This window comes from Gekko japonicus, unplaced genomic scaffold (assembly GCF_001447785.1).
Source record: "Gekko japonicus isolate JY-2015 unplaced genomic scaffold, Gekko_japonicus_V1.1 scaffold2896, whole genome shotgun sequence".
NCBI lineage: Eukaryota > Metazoa > Chordata > Lepidosauria > Squamata > Gekkonidae > Gekko > Gekko japonicus.
The window spans coordinates 28,798-50,513 of record NW_015160314.1 but is presented as its reverse complement, the minus strand read 5'-3'; the positions used below and the strand labels follow the sequence as shown (position 1 = coordinate 50,513).

The 21,716-nt window shown below is 51.4% G+C and overlaps 1 protein-coding gene across 1 annotated transcript in view; it reads left to right on the top strand.

Annotated features, from left to right (window-relative positions):
* LOC107115157 (exocyst complex component 6B-like) overlaps positions 1-14,693 on the top strand; it is a gene marked incomplete at its 5' end in the record, with an annotated part of 170,698 nt that extends 156,005 nt beyond the window's left edge. Inside the window, 2 exons of the mRNA XM_015416785.1 lie at positions 2,826-2,938; positions 14,567-14,693. Of these exons, the coding sequence (XP_015272271.1) occupies positions 2,826-2,938; positions 14,567-14,693 (240 nt within the window). The remainder of the gene's footprint in view (positions 1-2,825; positions 2,939-14,566) is intronic.
* Between the last annotated feature and the right edge of the window lie 7,023 nt (positions 14,694-21,716).

The following is a 21,716-nucleotide window of genomic DNA, read 5'->3' as shown; positions in this document are numbered from 1 at the left end:
CGGCTCAACCCCGGCCCGGATCCGAACTGCGCATGCCCGGACATGCGCAGTTCGGCCGGCTCCCGTTCGGGCCGTGTTTTCTCCCCGGCGTTTGATCGCGCCGGGGAGTAAAGGCGCAGCGGCCTCGGCTCAACCCCGGCCCGGATCCGAACTGCGCATGCCCGGACATGCGCAGTTCGGCCGGCTCCCGTTCGGGCCGTGTTTTCTCCCCGGCGTTTGATCGCGCCGGGGAGAAAAGGCGCAGCGGCCAGGGGATCCGTGGGATCCCGCCGCGGCGCCTCAACGTTGGCGCAGCTTTTAAAAGCCGCGCCTTAAGAGGCTTTTCTCCTGCCGTGTGGCAGGGGCCTTTCTTGACCAAAAAGTATGGAATTCACTGCCACAGGAAGTGGCGGTGGAGGCTGCAAGCGTAGACGAAGACTAATGAGGGGATTGGGCAGTGATGTTCTGTCTTCTTGATGCATGGGAGGCAACAGTGGGTGGGCTTCTGGACCTCCGGGTGGCAGCTGGGTTTTGGCCTCTGTGAGACACAGAGTGTTGGACTGGATGGGTCATTGGCCTGATCCAGCATGGCTTCTCTCGTGTTCTTAGTTCCTTGAAGTTCTCTTGTTTCTCGAGGGCTTACTACTTCTGTCCCTAGTCTTGCCTCAGCTTTCTATATCGTCTTGTTCTCTTCCCGGCTCCACCAGTGACTTGCTGTGCAAGGTGGCCCAAGTCAGCGTGTCTTCCAGCCCCATAGGACGGGGTCCAGGCAAGCCTGCCTGCATTGTGAGACTCAGCAAAGTGTAGAACCTCTGGCTCTTTTGCAGACATGCTTCTTCTCTGTCAGACTGAGAAACTGCAGCATGCTTAAGGATGGGTGGATGGGTCACAAACCCCTAGTAGATCCACTTCAACCATCTGCTGCTCCTCAGTCTCTAATCTGCCCTTTCAGCGTAAAGTGACCGAGAGAGCAGTAATGGACCAGCTCCAGGTCTTCTGGGATAACTCATCTGCTCTGGACCCTTTTCAGTCTGACCTCAGGTGGGGCTGTGGGACGGAGTCAACTCTGGTGGCTTTGCGAGGCAACCTCCCTACCTATATGTAAGGCTTGAGGAAGCTTTGTTTCGATGTATTGGACACAAAAGCTTATACCCAGAATTAAACTTTGTTGATCTTAAAGGAGCCACTGGACTCAAACTTTGTTCTGTCGACAAGATTCTTTGCTCCTTCAACTGGATTTATCTGTAGAAGAAGAAGAAGAAGAAGAAGAAGAAGAAGAAGAAGAAGAAGAAGAAGAAGAAGAAGAAGAAGAAGAAGAAGAAGAGATTGGATTTATGCCCCGCACTTCACTACCCAAAGGAGTCTCAGAGCGGCTTACAAACTCCTTTCCCTTCCCCTCCCCACGACAGGCACCCTGGGAGGCAGGTGGGGCTGAGAGAGCTCTGACAGCAACTGCTCTTTTTCAAGGACAGCTCATCAGAACTATGGCTTGCCCAAGGTCATCCAGCAGGTGCAAGTGGAGGAGTGGGGAATCAAACCCAGTTCTCCCAGATTAGAGTCCTCGCACTTAACCACTACACCAGACTGACTCTCACTACACCAAACTAGCTAACCACTAACCAAACTAGCCTTTAATACACTGGGCCGTACCATCTTGTTGAGGCATCTGGAGACAGAAGCAGGTATCCGGGGATGTGTGCTTGAGGGGTTCAAATCATTCCTCACAGACTGAACTTAGAGGGTTGTTGTTGGAGACCAGTCATCATCAGTGTGGGATATGTCCTGTGGGGTTCCACACAGTGCAGTCCTAGACCGCTTGCTGTGCAGCCTCTATGTAAAGCCCTGGGGACAAATCAGTCATAGAATCATAGAACCATAGAATGTTAGCGTTGGAAGGGACCTCGCGGATCATCTAGTCCAACCCCCTGCACTCTGCAGGAGCACAGCCGAAAGACAGCCCTACAACATACCCGAAAGAGGGTCGTCCAGCCTCCTCTTGAAAACGTCCAACGAAGGAGCATCCATCACCTCCTGAGGCAGTCTGTTCCACTTCTCAACCACTCTTACAGTTAGGAAGTCTCTCCTGATATTTAGCCGGTATCGACTCCCTTGTAATTCCCACCCATTAGATCTAGTCTTGCCATCTGGAGCAAGAGAGAATAGATCCGCTCCATCTTCTACATGACAGCCCTTCAAATACTTGAAGACTGCAATCGTGTCCCCTCTAAGCCTTCTCTTTCCCAGGCTAAACAGACCCAACTCTTTCAGCCTTTCCTCGTAAGACTTGGATTCCAACCCTCTCACCATCCTGGTTGCCCTCTTCTGGACACGCTCCAGCTTGTCAACATCCTTCCTAAAATGTGGTGCCCAAAACTGGACATAGTACTCCAGGTGAGGCCTGACCATAGCAGTCATAGTTTTGGTGTTGACCGTCATCAATGTGTTGATGACACTCAGCTGTATATCTCCTTATCTAACTCTCTTCCTGATGTGGTAAATGTCCTGGAATCACTTGTTTGTCTGGTGTGTTTACATGGCTAAAAATTAAAAACATACTAAAAATTAAGCCTGAGAAGACAGAGGGAATGCTGGTTGGGAAAGGAGAAGTCTTGAAGGAGATCGTGGTCTCCTCACCTTTGATGGGGTTCAGCTGCCCCTTGCTGGCTCAGTTAAGAGTCTTGGGGTTATACTGGACCCTACATTTCTGCAGGTGTAACAAGGTTAATGTAAAAAATACTTTCTTCCAACACAGTCTTGCGTATAAGGACCACCTCTGTGGTGAGAGAAAACTTTCTGTCCACATTGTGCTAATCATCATTTATTTTGTTCCCTTCTTGTTTTTACAGCTCTTAGATTTGTTCCTCGAGTGGGACTGGTCCACCTATCTGGCCGATTATGGACAACCGACGTGCAAATACCTCCGTGTGAACCCAACGACGGCGCTAATCTTGCTGGAAAAGTGAGTGCTGGCCAAGACATTCCTTCGCTGGTTTCCTGACTCCTGTGCTTGCTTAAACAGGCACAAGCATTCCCTGCCGTCCTTTCATTCGTTCCACTGTCTGTGATCTGATGGGGGGGGGAGCAGAGGAGTCGCTTCCTTGTGCGTTGTTGTGTGCCCCCTTCGGCCCCCTCTGCAGTGGAGCCTCTTGAAAGGGGGGCAGCTTCGTTGTGCTCTCAGGGAGTGTCCCATCTGGCCTGCTTTGGGGCTCCCCTCCTCACCAATGTTCCCTCTAAGCGGAGTCAGTGCGAGCTAGCTCACAGTTTTTTCACCTCCGGCTCATGCAGCTCAGGAAGGATGGCTCCAGAGCAAACTTTGGCCCTGGTCACACGGGCTGGATATCGTGGGGGGAGGCATGGCTAATTGCCCCGGCGCAGTTTGATCCGCGATTAAGCGATCAGACGCGATGGCGGCACACCATGGGTCCATCCCTCCGCGCCGGCGGGTAAATGAGGGTGGCGAATGCGATCACACGACGATCCTGCAGCACGGCAAAGAAGCGGCAGGGCGCGATCACACCAGCAATGGCTAGGCACCGCTGCCGTGTCAAACGGGGTCATTTATTTATTTTTAAGCCGAAACAGCGCTTTCGCTTTCCTCTTTGTGCGCATGCACCGTTGGGTGCTTGTGCGCATCTTGTGGAGACTTGGGGGGGAAACCTGTTTGCGAAGGGACATGGGCGGGCGCCGGATGCCACCACCGGAAACGCGATCAGACGCCAGCCCTTGCCCCGCGGTTTCCGGAAACTAGTACCTCAGAGGTACTAGTTTTTTACCCCGCATCTTCGGCGGGAAGCCTTGGGTTCGCCATGGGAGCTCTACGCTTCCCAGATGTTGCTGTGTGATCGCGCCCGGAAAATCCGCCTATCTTCCGTCTCTGTAACGTGGCTAATGCTCCGTGTGACCGCAGCCTAATTGATGCAGTAGTCAAATTGCTCACTCGCAACTTTAATGTCGGGAGCTCACAAAGTAGAATTTTTGCTCACAAGACTCCACAGCTTAGAGGGAGCACTGCTCCTAACTAGCTTGCTCCTGTACATATGGCGGCTCGTGCAAGTTGGCTGGTGAAGGCTGCTAGAAGAGTGGCGGTCCATGTGTGAGCGTGGCGTATGTGTGCGGCTGGACTCCGTGACTGGGAAGGGGGATTCTGCCTCTGGGATCATTGCCAACGGCTGTCGGACCATGGAACGTAGCCTGGTTGATCTGCATCGCCTCCGTTATGGTGCCATGTGCTGCTTGCTTGACCCATGTACCCACATCCTTCTGCTGCCCACTCGTGCCCCTGCTCCAGACATCGCTTTGGGATGCTGCCTGCTGACGGGGCAGAGTGGCAGAACAATCCCCCCTCTGGGTTCCTTGTTGTGTACAATCGCCATGGGATCGTCACCTTCCTTTGTCTGAAGTGCCCAGGCAGCAGAGGCCTGCCTTCTGCCATGGTTGGGCTTCTTAACTGCCGGAAGAGCAACAGGACAGCTCGATTCGAGTCTCCTAGGTCTTCTGAGACCAAGAAGATTTTGGAGAGGCAAAATGATCTCACAGAGGGAGCTTTGATTCTCGAACGCTCACACCCCGAAAATCTAGTTGGTCTCTAAGGTGCTGCTGGACTCGAATCCAGGTTCAGGAAGCGGTCTCCCTCCCCAGCCCCTGAATTTGGGGGTAGGGGGCGCTTTTCCAGTGCTCCCTCTAAGCTGAGTTGGTGTGAGCTAGCTCAGTTTTTTGGCCTCCAGCTCACAGACTTTAATTGTCTTAGCTCAGGAAGGATGGCTCCGGAGCAAACTAACTTATGCCGTAGCCAAACCGCTCGCTCACAACTTTAATGCCAGGAGCTCACAAAGTAGATTTTTTTGCTCACAAGACTCCACTGCTTAGAGGGAGCATTCCTTCCTTCCTTCCTTCCTTCCTTCCTTCCTTCCTTCCTTCCTTCCTTCCTGTGTTCCCTCTAAGCTAAGTTAGTGTGAGCCATCTCACAGTTTTTTAGCCTCCGGCTCACACATTTTTGTCTCAGCTCAGGAAGGAGGGCTCCAGAGCAAACTAATTAATGCAGCAGCCAAATCGCTCACTCACAGCGTTAATGCCAGCAGCTCACAAAGTAGAATTTTTTGCTCAAAAGCCTCCACAGCTTAGAGGGAGCGTTGCCCTTTTCTCCATTGTCTGATCACGACAGGAAGGGTGTCTGGGTGCATGAAATTGCGTCCACAATTCCATTTGCTTCTCAGCTTTGCAGTAGAGAGGAGTGATCTAGTGAGGCATGACCGGTTCCAAGAGACCCAGGTTCAAATCCCCGCTCCTCTGCGGGAAGTCACCGGGTGACCTTGAGCCAGTCACTTTCTCTCGGCCTAATCAACCTCACAGAGTTGCTGTGTGGATGAAACAGCGGGCGGGGGAGCCATGTAGACACCTCCTTATGAGCTCTTTGGAGGAAGGATGGGGTAAAAAGCCTTACGGGTCCTTCCCAAATCCAGAGAGATAGTGAGAGAAACCATGGCCACAAAGCCTGGATAATCTACGGCAACATAAGAACATAAGAGACGCCAATGTTGGATCAGGCCAAAGGCCCATCCAGTCCAACACTCTGTGTCACACAGTGGCCAGAAACACCAGGTGCCATCGGGAGGTCCAGCAGTGGGGCCAGGACATTAGAAGCCCTCCCACTGTTGACCCCCCCCAAAGCACCAAGAAGACAGAGCATCACTTGCCCCAGAGCCCCTATCTATACCTTGTGGCTAATAGCCACTGATGGACTTCTGCTCCATATGTATTGGAGTTTTGTTTGTTTAATTTCTTTAAGTTAATTCAGCAGAGTTAGCAGAGTATAAATGAGTCTGAGTCCATGGTAGTTTAAAATATAAAAGTTTACTAGAACCTAGCATGGGTAGGGTAAACAGGATGAAAAATAACAAAGAGCTTTATTTCTACATCTTCACATCTAGACAGACTAACGAACAGTCAGCCTTACATGGCAGAGGTCTAATGGAGTCTGGAGTTTTTTCTTGCTCTGCACAAAGAGTCATAAAATGCTAAATACTAGCCACTCCATTCCCCAATCAAAACAACAAACTAGATCTCAATCTGGTGGGCTTTCTAGCTCTCTAGGTCACAAACAAACATGTGATTCACTACACAGTATTAACTCAGTAAATACCAAATAGAAGTGTTCTAACTTGTAACATCCAACAATATGCTTATCTAATTCGCTTTTGAAGCCGTCCATGCTTGTAGCCGCCACCACCTCCTGTGGCAGTGAATTCCAAGTGTTAATCACTCTTTGGGTGAAGAAGGACTTCCTTTTATCCGTTCTAACCCGACCGCTCAGCAATTTCATGGAGTGCCCACGAGTTCTTGTGTTGTGAGAAAGGGAGAAAAGTACTTCTTTCTCGACCTGCTCTATCTCATGCATAATCTTGTAAACCTCAATCATGTCACCCCTAAGTCGTTGTTTCTCCACGCTAAAGAGCCCCAAGCGCCTTAACCTTTCCTCATAGGGAAAGTGTTCCAACCAGTGTTCCCTCTAAGATGAGTTAGTGTGAGCTAGCTCACAGTTTTTTAGCCTCCGGCTCACAGATTTTTCTCTTAGCTCAGGAAGAATGGCTCCCAAGCAGACTAATTTATGCAGGAGCCATATCGCTCACTCACAGCTTTAATGCCAGTAGCTCACAAAGTAGAATTTCTGCTCACAAGACTCCGCAGCTTAGAGGGAACATTGGTTCCAACCCTTTTATCATTCTAGTTGCCCTTTTTCTGCCCTTTTTCCAAAGCTATAATATCCTTTTTAAGGTGTGGTGACCAGAACTGCACACAGTATTCCAAATGAGGTTGCACCATCGGTTTATATAGGGGCATTATGATATTGGCTGATCTGTTTTCAATTTCCTTCCTAATTACCCCCAGCATAGCATTGGCCTTTTTTATTGCAGTCACACACTGTATTGACATTTTCAGTGAATTATCTACTATGACTCCAAGATCTCTCTCCTGGTCAGTCTCTGCCAGTTCGGACCCCTTCAACGTGTATTTATAGTTAGGGTTTTTTTGCTTCAATGTGAGTTACTTTACACTTGCCCATGATGAACCCCATTTGCCACGTTGACGCCCACTCGCCCATCCTCGACAGATCCCTTTGGTTTAGTCCCTCCCTGGTTTAGTCAACTAGAGAGTCAAATTCGTCTCACGCTCTCTGGATCTGGAATCGCCCTGTGTCCCTGGAGTTTCAGTTTAGTTTACGAATCGGTTCTTAGGCCAGGACAAGTCACATAACTGCAATTCGTATAAAACAGTAAAATCGTACAAAAGAAAAGAGAAATGCAGTTCTTAAAATATCTTAAGTGTTGCAATGATGCACCAGTTTGAAGTTTTTCTAGCCGTGCCGCCTGTCAGTCGGGGGTCGGCAGCTCTTGGGCACGTGGGTATTTTTGCAAAGGCAGCCAATGGTTTTGGAGGAGGAGGATGGTGTGGGGAGGGGAGGCTCTCCGATCGTTTCTCCCCCTTCTGTATTCTCAGTTAAAAAAAAAAATCCATGAGCTCCCTGTGCTCCTGTTGTGGAAAAAAAAAGTATGGGCACCCCTAAGCTTTCCCCAGTGGAGGTGTGAGCAGCTTGGGGTGGCTTTTTTCATTCAAAAAACGGCAGAGCAAGAAAAGGGTTAAAGACCCCCCCCCTCCCACCCACCCACCCATTTTCCTCCTTGAAAAAGCAGCACTGTCGGCTGCATTTGCAAGGGGGGGGAAATGACCAGGAAGGGACGTGTCCCATGTTCCTGTTCTCCCACGATGGCCTGTGTGGGCGCTGCCACCGGCTTCCTGCTTTGGGCAGAAGGGCTCTCCCGGGCCAGGTGGTGGCAGCACTGCCCGCTGTGTTGACCTGCTGGCTCGGCTTCACGTGTGCATCACGTTACGATTTTTTAAGGAAGCACCTTGCCAGAGGCAGAGGAGACCAGCTGAGATCTGAGCAAGAGCAGGAGAGAGAGCTGTGAGAGAGGTGAGTGGGTTTCTTTTACTTGCTTTCAGCTGAGAGAATTCAGCTAAGGATATTTTGTGGGAAAACTGTGTTTAGCAGTGTGTGGAAGCACTTAGAGTTCTTGCAGAGTCCTGGCTGATTGAGTGTGGGAGAGGAACGGGCATTGTTTGACTGGGATTGCCTGTAATTGAGAGGAAGTGGAAGGGGCATTGTTTTGCCTGTGATTGAGTGCCTGGGTGAATTTGAATTTGAATAGCTGCTGCCTGACCTCTGCTGGGGGAGGCCTCTAGCTCTTTGCCTGTGGCTCTTTGCCTGTGGCTCTTTGCCTGTGGCTCTTTGCCTGTGGCTCTTTGCCTGTGGCTCTTTGCCTGTGGCTCTTTGCCTGTGGCTCTTTGCCTGTGGCTCTGTAAGAAGCCCAAAAAGAGCCAGAAAGACAAGGCCCTAGGCTCTTTGTCTTTCCCGTAAAATAATTTGACTTGATAACAAAAACCACATAAATACCAAGGGTTTAAAAGGGGGATTATATTTATTTATTTTAAAAGAATTATGAAGCCAGAATGCCAGCAGGGGGTTGGGGGCTATCCAGTGTTTTGCACGGAGTGTCACATGTATGACTATCTGCCCACTGGGCAGAAGTCTTGGGTGTGTCCTCGGTGCAAGGAGCTCCTGGTTCTCAGGGAACGTGTGTGCTCCCTTGAGGCCAAGGTGGCTGACCTGGAGAAGCAGAGACAGTCAGCTAGGCACACAGAAAAGACTCTCGGGGACTTGTTAGCTTCGTCCCACTCTGGATCTGGCAGCCCCGCTGCTGTCAGGGAGCATGAGGGTCTAGGGGAAACAGGGCACCATGCTGAGGATAAGGGGAATGTGCCCTCAGAAGGGACCTCTTCCCCAGCTGGTGAGCGGCTCTCCTTTTGCACCAAGGAACCATCCCTGAGCAGGGTGGGAGGGGGGCTCTTGGTAGTGGGTGATTCGATCCTTAGGCAGGTAGACAGCTGGGTGGCGAACCCGCGTACTGACCGTATGGTGACTTGCCTGCCTGGTGCGAAGGTAGCGGACATTACGCGTGTTTTAGATAGGCTGGTAGATAGTGCTGGGGAGGAGCCAGTGGTCGTGGTGCATGTCGGCACCAACGATGTGGGGAAATGCAGTCGTGAGGTCCTGGAGGAGAAATTTAGGCTGCTGGGCAGGAAACTTAGGTCCAGGACCTCCAAGGTAGCCTTCTCAGAAGTGTTACCTGTTCCACGCGCAGGGCCGGAGAGACAGGCAGAGATCAGGAGTCTCAATGCGTGGATGAGACGATGGTGTAGGGGGGAAGGGTTCAGGTTTGTTAGGCACTGGGATACTTTTTGGAACAAGAGGGAGCTGTACAGGCGAGACGGTCTCCACTTGTCCCGAGAAGGAACCAGGCTGCTGGCACTTAAAATCAAAAAGGTGGCAGAGCAGCTTTTAAACTGAATATTGGGGGAAAGCCGACAGGAGATGAAAAGTCTCTGGTTCGGGTTGGCTCATCTGAGAGAGGTGAGGGGGTACCGGTTGCTTTTCTACAGGGAGGTGGATTGAAATTGTCCACAGAGGCCATGGCTGGTGACATGGACTGCCGGACAACGACTCGAGATAGCAAGAGGAAGGATGCAGGCTTAACTTGTAAGGGAAATTACAGCTGTTTCTATACAAATGCTAGAAGTGTCCGAGGTAAAATCGGGGAGTTGGAGTGCTTGGTGTCGGAGGGAAAAATAGACATTGTGGGTATTTCTGAAACTTGGTGGGATGAGGAAAATCAGTGGGACACAGTGATTCCCGGTTATATATTATATCGGAAGGATAGGGGGGGAAGGGTTGGAGGTGGGGTAGCTCTGTATGTCAGAGAGGGTATAAAGTCTAGAAAGATTGAGAGGCTAAGTGAATTGGATTCGCTTCTGGAAGTTCTATGGGTTGAAATAGGGGGGCCAAAAGGAAACTTAACACTGGGAGTTTGTTATCGCCCACCAGATCAAAAGATAGAGGAGGATTATAAAATGATGAATGCCTTAAAGATAGCAACTAGACAAAAACACTGTGTAATAATAGGTGATTTTAACTACCCACACATTGATTGGGTCAATATGTGTTCTAGTCGGGAAAAAGAGATTGAGTTTCTAGACACTCTAAATGACTGTGCTATGGAGCAGATGGTCACGGAACCTACCAGGGGAGAGGCGATCCTTGATTTGGTCCTAAGTAACACTCAAGACCTGGTGAGAGATGTAAAAGTGATTGCACCGCTTGGAAACAGTGATCATAATGTTGTTGAGTTCATCATTTGTACAAATAGAGAATTGGCCAAAAAGACTCACACAACCATTTTTAACTTTAAAAGGGGTAATTTCTCTGATATGAGGGGACACGTGGGGAGGAAACTGAAAGGAAAAGTAGAAAGGGTCAAAACAATTGGGGAAGCTTGGGATCTATTTAAAACTACGATCCTAGAAGCTCAAAAAATATATATTCCGCAGGTTAGGAAAGGCACAAACAGGTATAGGAAAAAGCCTGCATGGTTAACAAACAGAGTAATGGAGGCTGTAAAAAGTAAAAAGAATTCCTTTAAGCAGTGGAAAGCTAGTCACAGTGAGGCTGATAAAACGGAACACAGGCTATGGCAAATAAAATGCAAGTCTGAGGTCAGGCAGGCAAAAAGGGAATATGAGGAGCATATAGCAAAAAACGTAAAAACCAACAATAAAACTTTCTTCAAATACATTAGAAACAGGAAACCAGCCAGGGAGGCAGTGGGGCCCTTGGACGACCAAGGGGTAAAAGGAGTATTGAAGGATGATAGGGAAATGGCTGAGAAGCTAAATGCATTTTTTGCCTCCGTCTTCACTGTGGAAGATGAGAAGTGCTTGCCCACTCCAGAACCACTGATTTCAGGAGGGGTGTTGGAAGACCTGAGTCAGATTGAGGTGATGAGAGAGGAGGTCCTAAAACTGATAGACAACTTAAAAACTGAAAAATCACCAGGCCCAGATGGCATACATCCGAGAGTTCTGAAAGAACTCAAATGTGAACTTGTAGATCTCCTGACAAAGATATGTAATCTTTCCTTAAAATCTGCCTCCATTCCTGAGGATTGGAAGGTAGCTAATGTCACTCCCATCTTTAAAAAGGGTTCCAGAGGAGATCCGGGAAATTACAGGCCAGTCAGTCTGACGTCGATACCGGGTAAATTGGTGGAAACCATTATTAAGGAAAGAATTAGTAGGCACATAGATGAACAAAACCTATTGAGGCAGACTCAGCACGGTTTCTGTAAGGGAAGATCTTGTCTCACTAACCTGTTAGTGTTCTTTGAGGGGGTGAACAAACATGTGGACAAGGGGGATCCAATAGATATTATTTACCTTGACTTCCAGAAAGCTTTTGATAAAGTTCCTCATCAAAGGCTCCTAAGTAAGCTCAAAAATCATGGGATAGAAGGACAAGTCCTTTTATGGATCAAAAACTGGCTAGTTCATAGAAAACAGAGAGTGAGTGTAGGTGGGCAATTTTCTCAGTGGAGGGTGGTAAGCAGTGGGGTACCGCAGGGATCAGTACTTGGTCCACTGCTTTTTAACTTGTTCATTAATGATTTGGAGATGGGAGTAAGCAGTGAAGTGGCTAAATTTGCGGATGATACAAAGTTGTTCAGGGTGGTGAAAACCAGTGAGGATTGTGAGGCACTCCAAGGGGATCTGTCAAGGATGGGCGAGTGGGCGTCAACATGGCAAATGGGGTTCAATGTGGCCAAGTGCAAGGTGATGCACATTGGAGCCAAAAATCCTAAATATAAATACACATTGATGGGGTCTGAACTGGCAGAGACTGAGCAAGAGAGAGATCTTGGAGTTGTAGTGGATAACTCACTGAAAATGTCGAGACAGTGTGTGACTGCAATAAAGAAGGCCAATGCTATGCTGGGGATTATTAGGAAGGGTATTGAAAACAGATCAGCCAATATAATAATGCCCCTATATAAATCAATGGTGAGACCTCATTTGGAATACTGTGTGCAGTTCTGGGCACCACACCTTAAAAAGGATATTATAGCTTTGGAAAAAGTGCAGAAAAGGGCAACTCGAATGATAAAAGGGTTGGAACACTTTCCCTATGAGGAAAGGTTAAAGCGCTTAGGGCTCTTTAGCTTGGAGAAAAGACGACTGAGGGGTGACATGATTGAGGTTTATAAGATTATGCATGGGAAAGAGCAGGTAAAGAAAGAGGTACTTTTCTCCCTTTCTCACAATACAAGAACTCGTGGGCACTCCATGAAACTGCAGAGCGGTCGGGTTAGAACGGATAAAAGGAAGTACTTCTTCACCCAAAGAGTGATTAACACATGGAATTCACTGCCACAGGAAGTGGTGGGTGCTACAAGCATGGACGGCTTCAAAAGGGAATTAGATAAGCATATGGAGCAGAGGTCCATCAGTGGCTATTAGCCACAAGGTATAGCTAGGGGCTCTGGGGCAAGTGATGCTCTGTCTTCTTGGTGCTTGGGGGGGGGGGTCAACAGTGGGAGGGCTTCTAATGTCCTGGCCCCACTGCTGGACCTCCTGATGGCACTGGTATTTCTGGCCACTGTGTGACACAGAGTGTTGGACTGGATGGGCCTTTGGCCTGATCCAACATTGGCGTCTCTTATGTTCTTATGTTCTCCTGCCACACCATGAAACCTAGCATGCATCGGAGTAGGTTTGCCGGGAAGGCTCTGTGACCATTGCTGCCATTGCCTAACCAGCTGTCATGGTTTGTCTTTCTCCCCCCCATTCATTCCCTCAATGCAGGATATCCCGAGAGTAAGTATGTGGCTCATTTTGGGCTTCTTTCATTTACTTTGCAATGAATCCTTTGGTTGTGCGATTTAAAGGGAGTGCTCAGCGATCAAAAGGCCAAGGGCGCGAGGAGACGGCTTCTTGCCGTCTGCTGCTGGAGGAAGCTCTTCTGCTCTGGGCTGCACTCTGGAAGGAGAACAAAATGTGGGCCGGCTCTATGACCATTTGAGGGAGGGGCTTCACTCCCTCCTCCTGCCTGTGCTGTTCTCCGTAGTAGGACGACACAGTACGGACTGTGAGGGTCGGTGGGCTGCGGTGGTGTGAGGCCGCTTCACGTGTCTCTGTGGGCTCCCCCATTGGTGGGAGGCAGAAGGGCAGGAGGGGACAGGCGGCTCTCTCTGGGGAGGGAGCTCTATGGTGCCATGGCCGAGAAGGCCCTGTTGTGGGTTCCCATCTGTCCCGTGCCGGAAGTCGGCGGCAACTCCAGCAGGACCTCCGGAGATGGCCTCAGCGGTTGGGTTCATAGGGGAGCAGGCCTCCTGGAGGCACGCTGGCCCCAAACGGCGTAGAGCTCTAAAGGTCAGCACCAGCTGGGCCTCAAAACAAACCGGAGATGCACGAAGACCAGAGTGACGCGGTCCCAGTGACACCCAGCATCCTGGCCACAGCACTTTGCAGCAGCTGAAGTTTCCAAGCACTTTTCAAGGGCTTCCCCTTTTAGTGCACCTTGCAGTAATCGAACGTGGATGTTACCAAAGGATGCGCCACCGCGGCCAGCTCTCTTCTGGCCAGGAAAGGCCGCAGCCAGCTAAGCAGTCGAAGCTGGTCAAAGGCACTCCCGGTCAGAGCCACCGCCTGCTTCTTCGGCAGTAGGCCTGGGCCCAAGAGCAACCCCCTCTAGAACCAGAGACACGTTGAATCCCAGGCCGGCCCTCCCACTCACCAGTTGCACTCCCACCTGGTTGGAATGAGGTTTCAGCTTCTTCGCCTGCAGGTTTCCTCAGATGGCCCCCCTTTACTGCCAGCAGAACTGATATCAAGTAGATCTCATCTGCTCTGCCTAGAGTTGGCTCATCCTAGAAAATTCCCCAGAGCCTAACAAATCTAAACCCTTCCTCCCAGCACCACTTTCTCATCCACGCACATCTCTGCCTGCCTTGCTGGTCCTGCGCATGGAACAAGTAGAAATACTAAGGAGGCTACCTTTGAGGCCCTGGACTTTAATCTTCTGCCTGGTAACCTAAATTTTTCCTCCACAATCACATAGCCACATTTCCCAGTGTCACTGGTGCCAACATGCATCATAACCTCTGGTTCCTCCCCCACATTAGCTACCAGTCTGTCCAGACAGCACAAGACGTTCTCAGCTTTTGGGCACCAGGCAGGCAAGTCTCTATGCAGTCAAAATACTTCTTACGGACTCTGCTGTCTCTGTTCCTGCCCAAAGTTTTGATTGTTGTTTTTGTGTTCCTGTATGTCGTTTTACTCTGGTTTTAATGATGTGCTTTGGGATTGTCTTAATGGTTTTGTTACGTATGCTCTTAATCTGCTAGCTGCCTTGTGGCCCATTGGAAGGTGGAAAGATGGGATATAAATTTTGTTAAACAAACAAATCCCCAATGGCTGAGTCTTCCCATAGCAAAAGTCTGCCTCCTCCCAACCCCAGAGGGGTTTCTTCCGTATGAGAGGACATGGCTTTGTCATTCGAGGAAGGGGTGCATTGCAAGGCATCCTCCCCCCCCCTTCACCCTGATGCCTTCCCACTTGAACACCTCCCATCACCATGGCAACGTAGCTTGTGGGATCCGAGAACTAACGGGGTCCCTTTTCTCTTTTTTTGCCCCTGTTGCAGGATGAAGGACAGCAGTCGCAAGAACAACGTCTTTGCCCAGTTCCGGAAGAACGAGCGGGACAAGCAGAAGCTGATTGAGGGCGTGGCCAAGCAGTTGCGCAGCCTCATCAACAGCCACCACTCTTGAGGGGGGGCGGGGTCACCTGGGCAGGGGTCTGTAAGCGCTTGGGGGGGGCCTGGGCTCAGCAGCAGCCACTGGACACAAGGGAGGGATGTGGGGGGGCCTCCCCCTTGCCGAGCCTTCCGTGTGGCCGCCAATGTCTTGCGAATGCCCCCTGCTATGTGTGGGAAGCGAGTGGTGGTGCTGGGGGAGGGGGCGCCTTTGGAGGCACCCGTCATGTCTGCAATAATCTCCTCCCTTCGTCAGGAGTTCGGAGCCTGCGTGTGAAGCCCGCTCCCACTGTCGGAGCCCCGGGGTTTTGTCTGTGGGGGTGGGGGTGGGGGTGGGTGGGGGTCTCCCAGATGAGTTTTGGCACTCCAAGGTCCCAGGGGCATCGCCGTAAAAAAGCATTTTTACCTACCTGTAATGTGGATTTGAATGTTAGGCGTGTAGTTACGGGGGGTGGGGGAGCGATGATGTGGCTGCGTGGGACGTCGTGAAGCTCTCCGTACCGAGGCTTCTTGGTGTGAGCGTGGGCCTTCTCAGGGCCTCTGTCCTGTGCCCTTGTGGTGGGTTTTATAGAGCACTGCCCATTGGAGCCTTTAGAAGGTCACTTTCCGACCCCAGAAGAGCTGCCAACAGAAACTTCTCCGTGCCAAAGGGTGGCCCATAGCCCACCTAGAAGAGCAGAGACCCACTTCAGCCACGGCTCCATGTGTGTTGGGGTTTTTGTTCCTGTGCTGGTTCAGGTTGATAGCAAGAAGGGGGCCCGCTGAGATCCCTGCGGGATAATCCAAGAACACCCGGTGGCTCTACACAGAGCCCCTTGCTAAGGACATACATGCACACAGCCCACCTCCTTCTTGACCGGCCTGGAGAGCATTTGGCCTCCTGGAGGCTTCTGGGGTTTTGTGAGAAGGTCTCCCTGTCACTGGTCCTTGTGTGGGAACGTCCAGGGCCACCGCACCCCCCCCCCTTTTACCCTGGTCATTACAGGAGAGGCCTTTGATGCTGGAGATCACAAAGGCAGCTTTTCACATTTTTGCAGTGCCACAGGCCGAATTCCCTGATTGGCGCATTGCTTTCACCCCGTGCTCAGTGCATTTGGGTTCTGTCAAAGAGCTGGCATGTCTTTCTCAGCCTTCCACAGGGTCCGTGGGTGCATTTCCACCACAGCGCTCTGGGAGCACAGCTTGTGTGTCCGTCTGGACCACTGGCGCACCCTGGCCGTGCTTCTGTTGTGGTCCTGGCTTCTTTTGACAGGCAAGCTGTGCGTGGTGTCAGCAGGTCTTTTCCTCTTCAGCAGCCCGTTTGCCTGACAAGGATTTGCTGGCGCTGCCTCCGTGGCCGTATTTGCAAGCTCTACGTTTTGGGGAGACCCTTCCTTTCCTCGCTGTACTCGGGGACGCAGAGGCCTTTGTTCCATATCTGCGGGAAGCACGGTGTGCCAGGATCTCCCTTTCCGAATGAGCACGGGAAGCAGAGTTTCCAAGTGAGGAGGGAGAGCAGAGCCAGAAAGAGACGCCCGCTCTGGCTTCTTCGCCGGGCTCCGGTCTGTTTCTCTGCTCTTGGGAGAGGTCCCGGCTGCTCGTGCTGCTTGGCTGGCAGTTGACGTTTGACCAGAGATCCCACCAAGAGGCGTCTGTGCTCTCCTTCTGGTCCCACACCTCTCGCTGAGGCCTATGCCACCCGGGGGGGGGAGCCGATGTATTGCCAGGCAGCAAGGAGCCACGCTGTGTGCTTCCCAAGAGGTTTGAGGTCACCCGGGAAGGTACCAGCCTGCTGGCAGGGGAGCCCAGCTGAGGGGGTGGGGTGGAACAGCGGGGCCTGCCCACAGCCAGGGCCTCCAGGGACCCAACGCCACTTCCCTTGTTGTGCCGAGAAAGTAGCTTCTTGTCGGTCAAGGAGGGGGACCGGGGCTTGGAAAGGGTGCGTGGCAGGCTGCCGGGGAGGTCTCTTGCCCGCCTCCTTTTCTGTGCCCCCCCTCCTTTGCACGGCTCCTTGGCGGTCCCGTTTCTCACAGGGCAGCGATTCTAATTGTCCCTGTGCTAAGTCGGAAGAACAAGCAAGGATGTGCTGGACGGGACCTTTAGGAACGGCCAAGCAAGGGAGGCAGCTGACTTATGTTTTATGGGCCGTTCCCCCCCAGCCCGTTCTTTGTGGGTGGTTGCTGCGCAAGAGTTCTGCAGCATTCCCGTGACGCTGCCGTTCACTTGGGCAGGCCAGTCTTGGCAGAAAGGACCCGTCAGTCCCTTTTTCCAATGCCCTGCGTCATCAGGGGCCTCAGTATGTTGGGGCCCTTCCTGCAAGGCCTGCTGGACTGGAGTGAGCGTTCCTGGAGATCTGGTGATCCAGATTCTTGACTGGGCCAGCTTCAGACTTTGTCAGCGCATCGGGAGTTCACCGGCGTGGGTGCCACAGCGATGACACGCAGGGGTCCTCCAGACTCAGTCCACGGATCGCTTAAGCATGGCTGCCATCTGCACGTTCCTTCGCAAGGTGCCCGATGTGCGCCGCAATGACAGGTGGCGATGGGCCAAGAGGGCACCGCCAGTAGCTGCCAGAAATTCTCAACTGAAGACTGGCCAGTGAATTCTTCGCCCAGGTGCCATTTGTTTGCCTTCACAGTTTAGTTCATTCAGGTGTGTGTGTTGTGGTGGGCCCCCCGTGGGGTGAGCCAGGGCCCTGTTCCTGCAGTGCTGGGTATCCTCGACGTCCCAAGATAGACGCCCCAAAGTTGGTCCTGTGACGGTACCAAAGGCGGAAGGAGCCGGTGGCTTCAGCAGACGAAGCTGGGGGTCATCTGGGACAAAGCTGGGTTCAGACCCCGAACCCTAACGCCCCTTTTCCCTCCATGCCCCCGCACACCAGCAAGTAGGGAACACACACGCACACACACACACACAGAACCACCTGGCAAGAGGGTCTGTTTCTCCCCTCAAGTAGTGAATCTCATTCCATCTCATTCTCCCAACTCCTTGCCTGCCGCCTTTGGATAGATGGATGCTCCAGCTTTCCCGTATCGTCAGGCAGGCACTGGGGGGCTGAGAAACCCAGGGAAGTCTTTCGGGGCAAGACGAGCGACATGTTCAAGAGAAACATTGAGGGTCTTTGCAAAACCCGTTCCGAGGGAGCGGCGGCGGCAGGCACGGGTGCCGCGTGTGCAGAGCCAGAGCTGCCAGACAGTTTTCACTGCTCCAAGCCCCAGTTCCCTGCAGCCCCAAGAAGGGTGCCCCATCGCCCCCTTTGACATTGCAAAGAATTTGGGCTACAGCTCTCACATAGCATGTGCTGCATCAGCTGGTGCCTGTCGACAACCCCTCGGGGTTTGCTTCTGCCCTGTGTCCCACCTGGGAGCAACCTCCGATAGTGGACCAGACTTGGCAGCGACACAGAGAGGTGTTGCCATCTCTGCTGATGACGAGCAATATGGGGCTTTACCTGAGGTGGCGCACGGCCCATCCAGTCCCACTTTTAATCACGTGCGTCAGCTGGCAGTTTAGCTGCCTTTCCCGCCGGGGATCTCTCTGCCTCCACATTGAAGCAAAGAGAGTCGCACCCACTACCGGCTGGACTGTTGTGATGTCAGCCCGGCTAGACACCGTTATTAGGCCGGGAAGGGAGCGCCAAAGAGCTACCGAGTCTGCCCCAGAACATATTCTCGGTTTCCAAAGTAGCTGTTTCAAGGTGCAGCCTGTGGTTTTGTAGCAAGCCGTGTTCTGTGGAGTCATCTTATTGAGGCAGTTCTTGCCTAAAAGTCTTCAGCCAACCACAAATGTTCCATGGCCTCCAAATCCAACTGGGCCCTCTGTCGAGTGTCTTGAGACCACCCTCCATTTAAAGAGGAGCCCAGTAGAATTGCCAAACCTGAGCAGGGCCAATTTCCGCTAGGAGCGTCTTTGGCCCTGATCCTGCGATCGTGGCCTGGCTGGCACGTGTAAATACTCTAGCGCCAAGGAGCCACCGCCTTCGGCCTGTCAGAGGTTCATTCTTGCAGCGTCCGGTTTCAGGAGAGCCGGGGCTCCAAACCGCGAGTCGCGCAACGGGGACGAAGAATGGAACTGCGGCACTCTGTTCCCAATTAACGTCATGTTCCAAGCCGTGCCGTCCCATGCCTTCAAAAGAAAATTAATCATTCCAACAGATTGCTTTTCTGGGGAAATAAAATGTATGCCACACGCACACAACACGGAAGGGTTTTTTTTTTTCTAAATGCCTCTCAGCTCTCCCGAGGGACTTGTGTCTTCTGCTGTGGATGGTTTGATGCAGGCAGTGGGAGGGGGCGTTGTTGTGATGTGAGGGACCCCCCCTGGAGTAAACTTTCCGTGCTTCCTTGGAGCCACTTGGGTGGCAGAACTCCCTTGTCCCTTTTACAGTGACCCCGTGCTCTCTTGCGGTGAGGTTTCCAAGAGGCAGCACCAGAGGATGCTGGCAAAATCCCCCACCCCACCCCACCCTCCTTGGGGAGGGGCTGCTCTCTACTGGGCCAGAGGCTCTGGCTGTGCTCATCTGCGGGGGGGGGGGGGGGGTTCTCCTGGCAGCATCCCTGATGTAGCCCTTTCGCTGGAGATGGGGAAGCAGAAGTCCTTTGCTGTTTTGCACTTGAGTTAGCTCTGACCCCCACTGTCGGTTCTCATGAGGGAAAACGGTCCATTGTCTTGTGTGTCTTTTATTTTTTAGATGTTTTTAATGTGTTTTTTTTAAAAGCAAAACTATTCGTTTGTGAATTTCTGTTCTCAGGAACTATTTCTGTTCCTGCCTTTCAAACGTGCGCTCTCTGGCTAGCTGCAAGAGTGCCTGCAGGTAGATTTGGAAGCCGGTGCTTCCGGACAGCAGCCGGGCAGAAGACGTGGCCAAGATGCCGGCGTCCTTCTCTGAGCCCGGTCTGTTTGAGGAGGCCACGCGGGAGGATGTCCGTTGCCACCTCTCGCGGCTTCATCCACGGACCGGTCTGTAACTCGCGCTCTCAAGACGTGCCCTGTGACACCCAGTTCTTGTCACACTGGAGGTCGTGGCAATTCGAAGCGGTCTTCTGAAAGCTCTGACCACGTACCTGCAACCTCGGTTGCTATAAATGGTTTGAAAAGTGGGCCGAAAGAGGCCCTGCTGGAGCTGAACCCTGCTGCCGGTTGGAGCATTTGGAAGGCTCCTTTCCTCACTACAGAGACTCAGAAGAGTTAGCTGGTTTGTTGAGTGCATCGTGAGAGAAACTGCTGCACACATGAGAGGTAAATGCTGGTGAGACCTAAACCCAGGACTTGTGGGTGTCGGGGGACCATGGCAGGAGCCAAGCCCCAAAGGGCTTCCAGTTTATGTCTAGATCTTCCTTTTTCTGCTTGCATCACAACTACATCCAAGACAAACTTAGCATGTTGATTGATTGTCTTCATGAATTTATTTCGGGGGGGGGGGTTGTTTAGTGTATTTTATAAACTAATATGGTGAAAGCTTCTTTTGCACACGTCATTGCACAAAAAGGGGAAATTCTTAGGGAGTGTTAACATTAAAGGGAGTGCATTTTATTTTATTTTATTGGTCCTAGCAAAGCTGCTGTTTTAAACAGAGGGATTGGGGCTGCATGAGGTTTACAGAGGAAACTGCAGTAGATACTAGCATGTCAAGTTGAACTGTACATTTATTATCCATCCGTAACTTTTATTAAAACCATTTCACGGGTCTGTTTCAAAACGTGTTCTTTTGTTTAGGTGCCTCTAGCAAATGGAAGGACCAGAACTAGCACAGACTCTGGCAAAACAAGTCCACAGGGTGGGGGGTGGAGGCTTTCTGGAAACCCATCAGTGTCAGGGAATCATCCACTAAGGTGGTGGGGCTTTGGGGACGCCAAAGGCATGAGAGGATTGCTAAAGGGGGATAGGGAAATGGCAGCAAAACTGAATGAATATTTTTCATGGGTCTTCATTGTGGAAGATGTGGCTAAATGGCCAAGAGCATGGGAAATGGGATTCTACATGTGTACAAAGTTGTGCATTTTGGGCACCCTGATGAACATAAGAACATAAGAGAAGCCAGCGTTGGATCAGGCCAATGGCCCATCGAGTCCAACACTCTGGGTCACACAGCGGCCAAAAATACCAGGTGCCATCAGGTGGTCCATCAGTGGGGCCAGGACACTAGAAGCCCTCCCTCTGTCCCCCCCCCAGCACCAAGAAGACAGAGCATCCCTTGCCCCAGACTGAGAGTTCCTATCTGCACCTTGTGGCTCATAGCCACTGATGGACCTCTGCTCCAGATGCTTATCTAATTCCCTCTTGAAGCCATCCATGCTTGCAGCCGCCACCACCTCCTGTGGTAGGGAATTCAGCAGTTTCATGGAGTGCCCACAAGTTCTTGTATTGTGAAGGTCTGAATGGGCTAGGAAAAGAGACTTTGGAGATGCGGTGGACATGAACATTTCAGGTGCATATTTTGTTTTCAGTTTATTTTGACAATAAGAACATAAGAGATGCCAATGTTGGATCAGGCCAAAGGCCCATCCAGTCCAACACTCTGTCACACAGTGGCCAAAAATACCAGGTGCCATCAGGAGGTCCAGCAGTGGGACCAGGACACTAGGAGCCCCCTCCCACTGTTGACCCCCCCCCAGCACCAAGAAGACAGAGCATCACTTGCCCCAGTGCCCCTATCTATACCTTGTGGCTAATAGCCACTGATGGACCTCTGCTCCATATGCTTATCTAATTCCCTTTTGAAGCTGTCCCTACTTGTAGCCGCCGCCACCTCCTGTGGCAGTGAATTCCATGTGTGAATCACTCTTTGGGTGAAGAAGGACTTCCTTTTATCCGTTCTAGCCCGAACGCTCAGCAATTTCATGGAGTGCCCACGAGTTCTTATATTGTGAGAAAGGGAGAAAAGTACCTCTTTCTCTACCTGTTCTTTCCCATGCATAATCTTATAAATCTCAATCATGTCACCCCTCAGTCATTGTTTCTCCAAGCTAAAAAGCCCTAAGCACTTTAACCTTTCCCTTTCCCTATTTTCGTTGTAGATTTGTAGTCTTTAGAAAAATGTAATAAAAAAATCCCCTTCAGG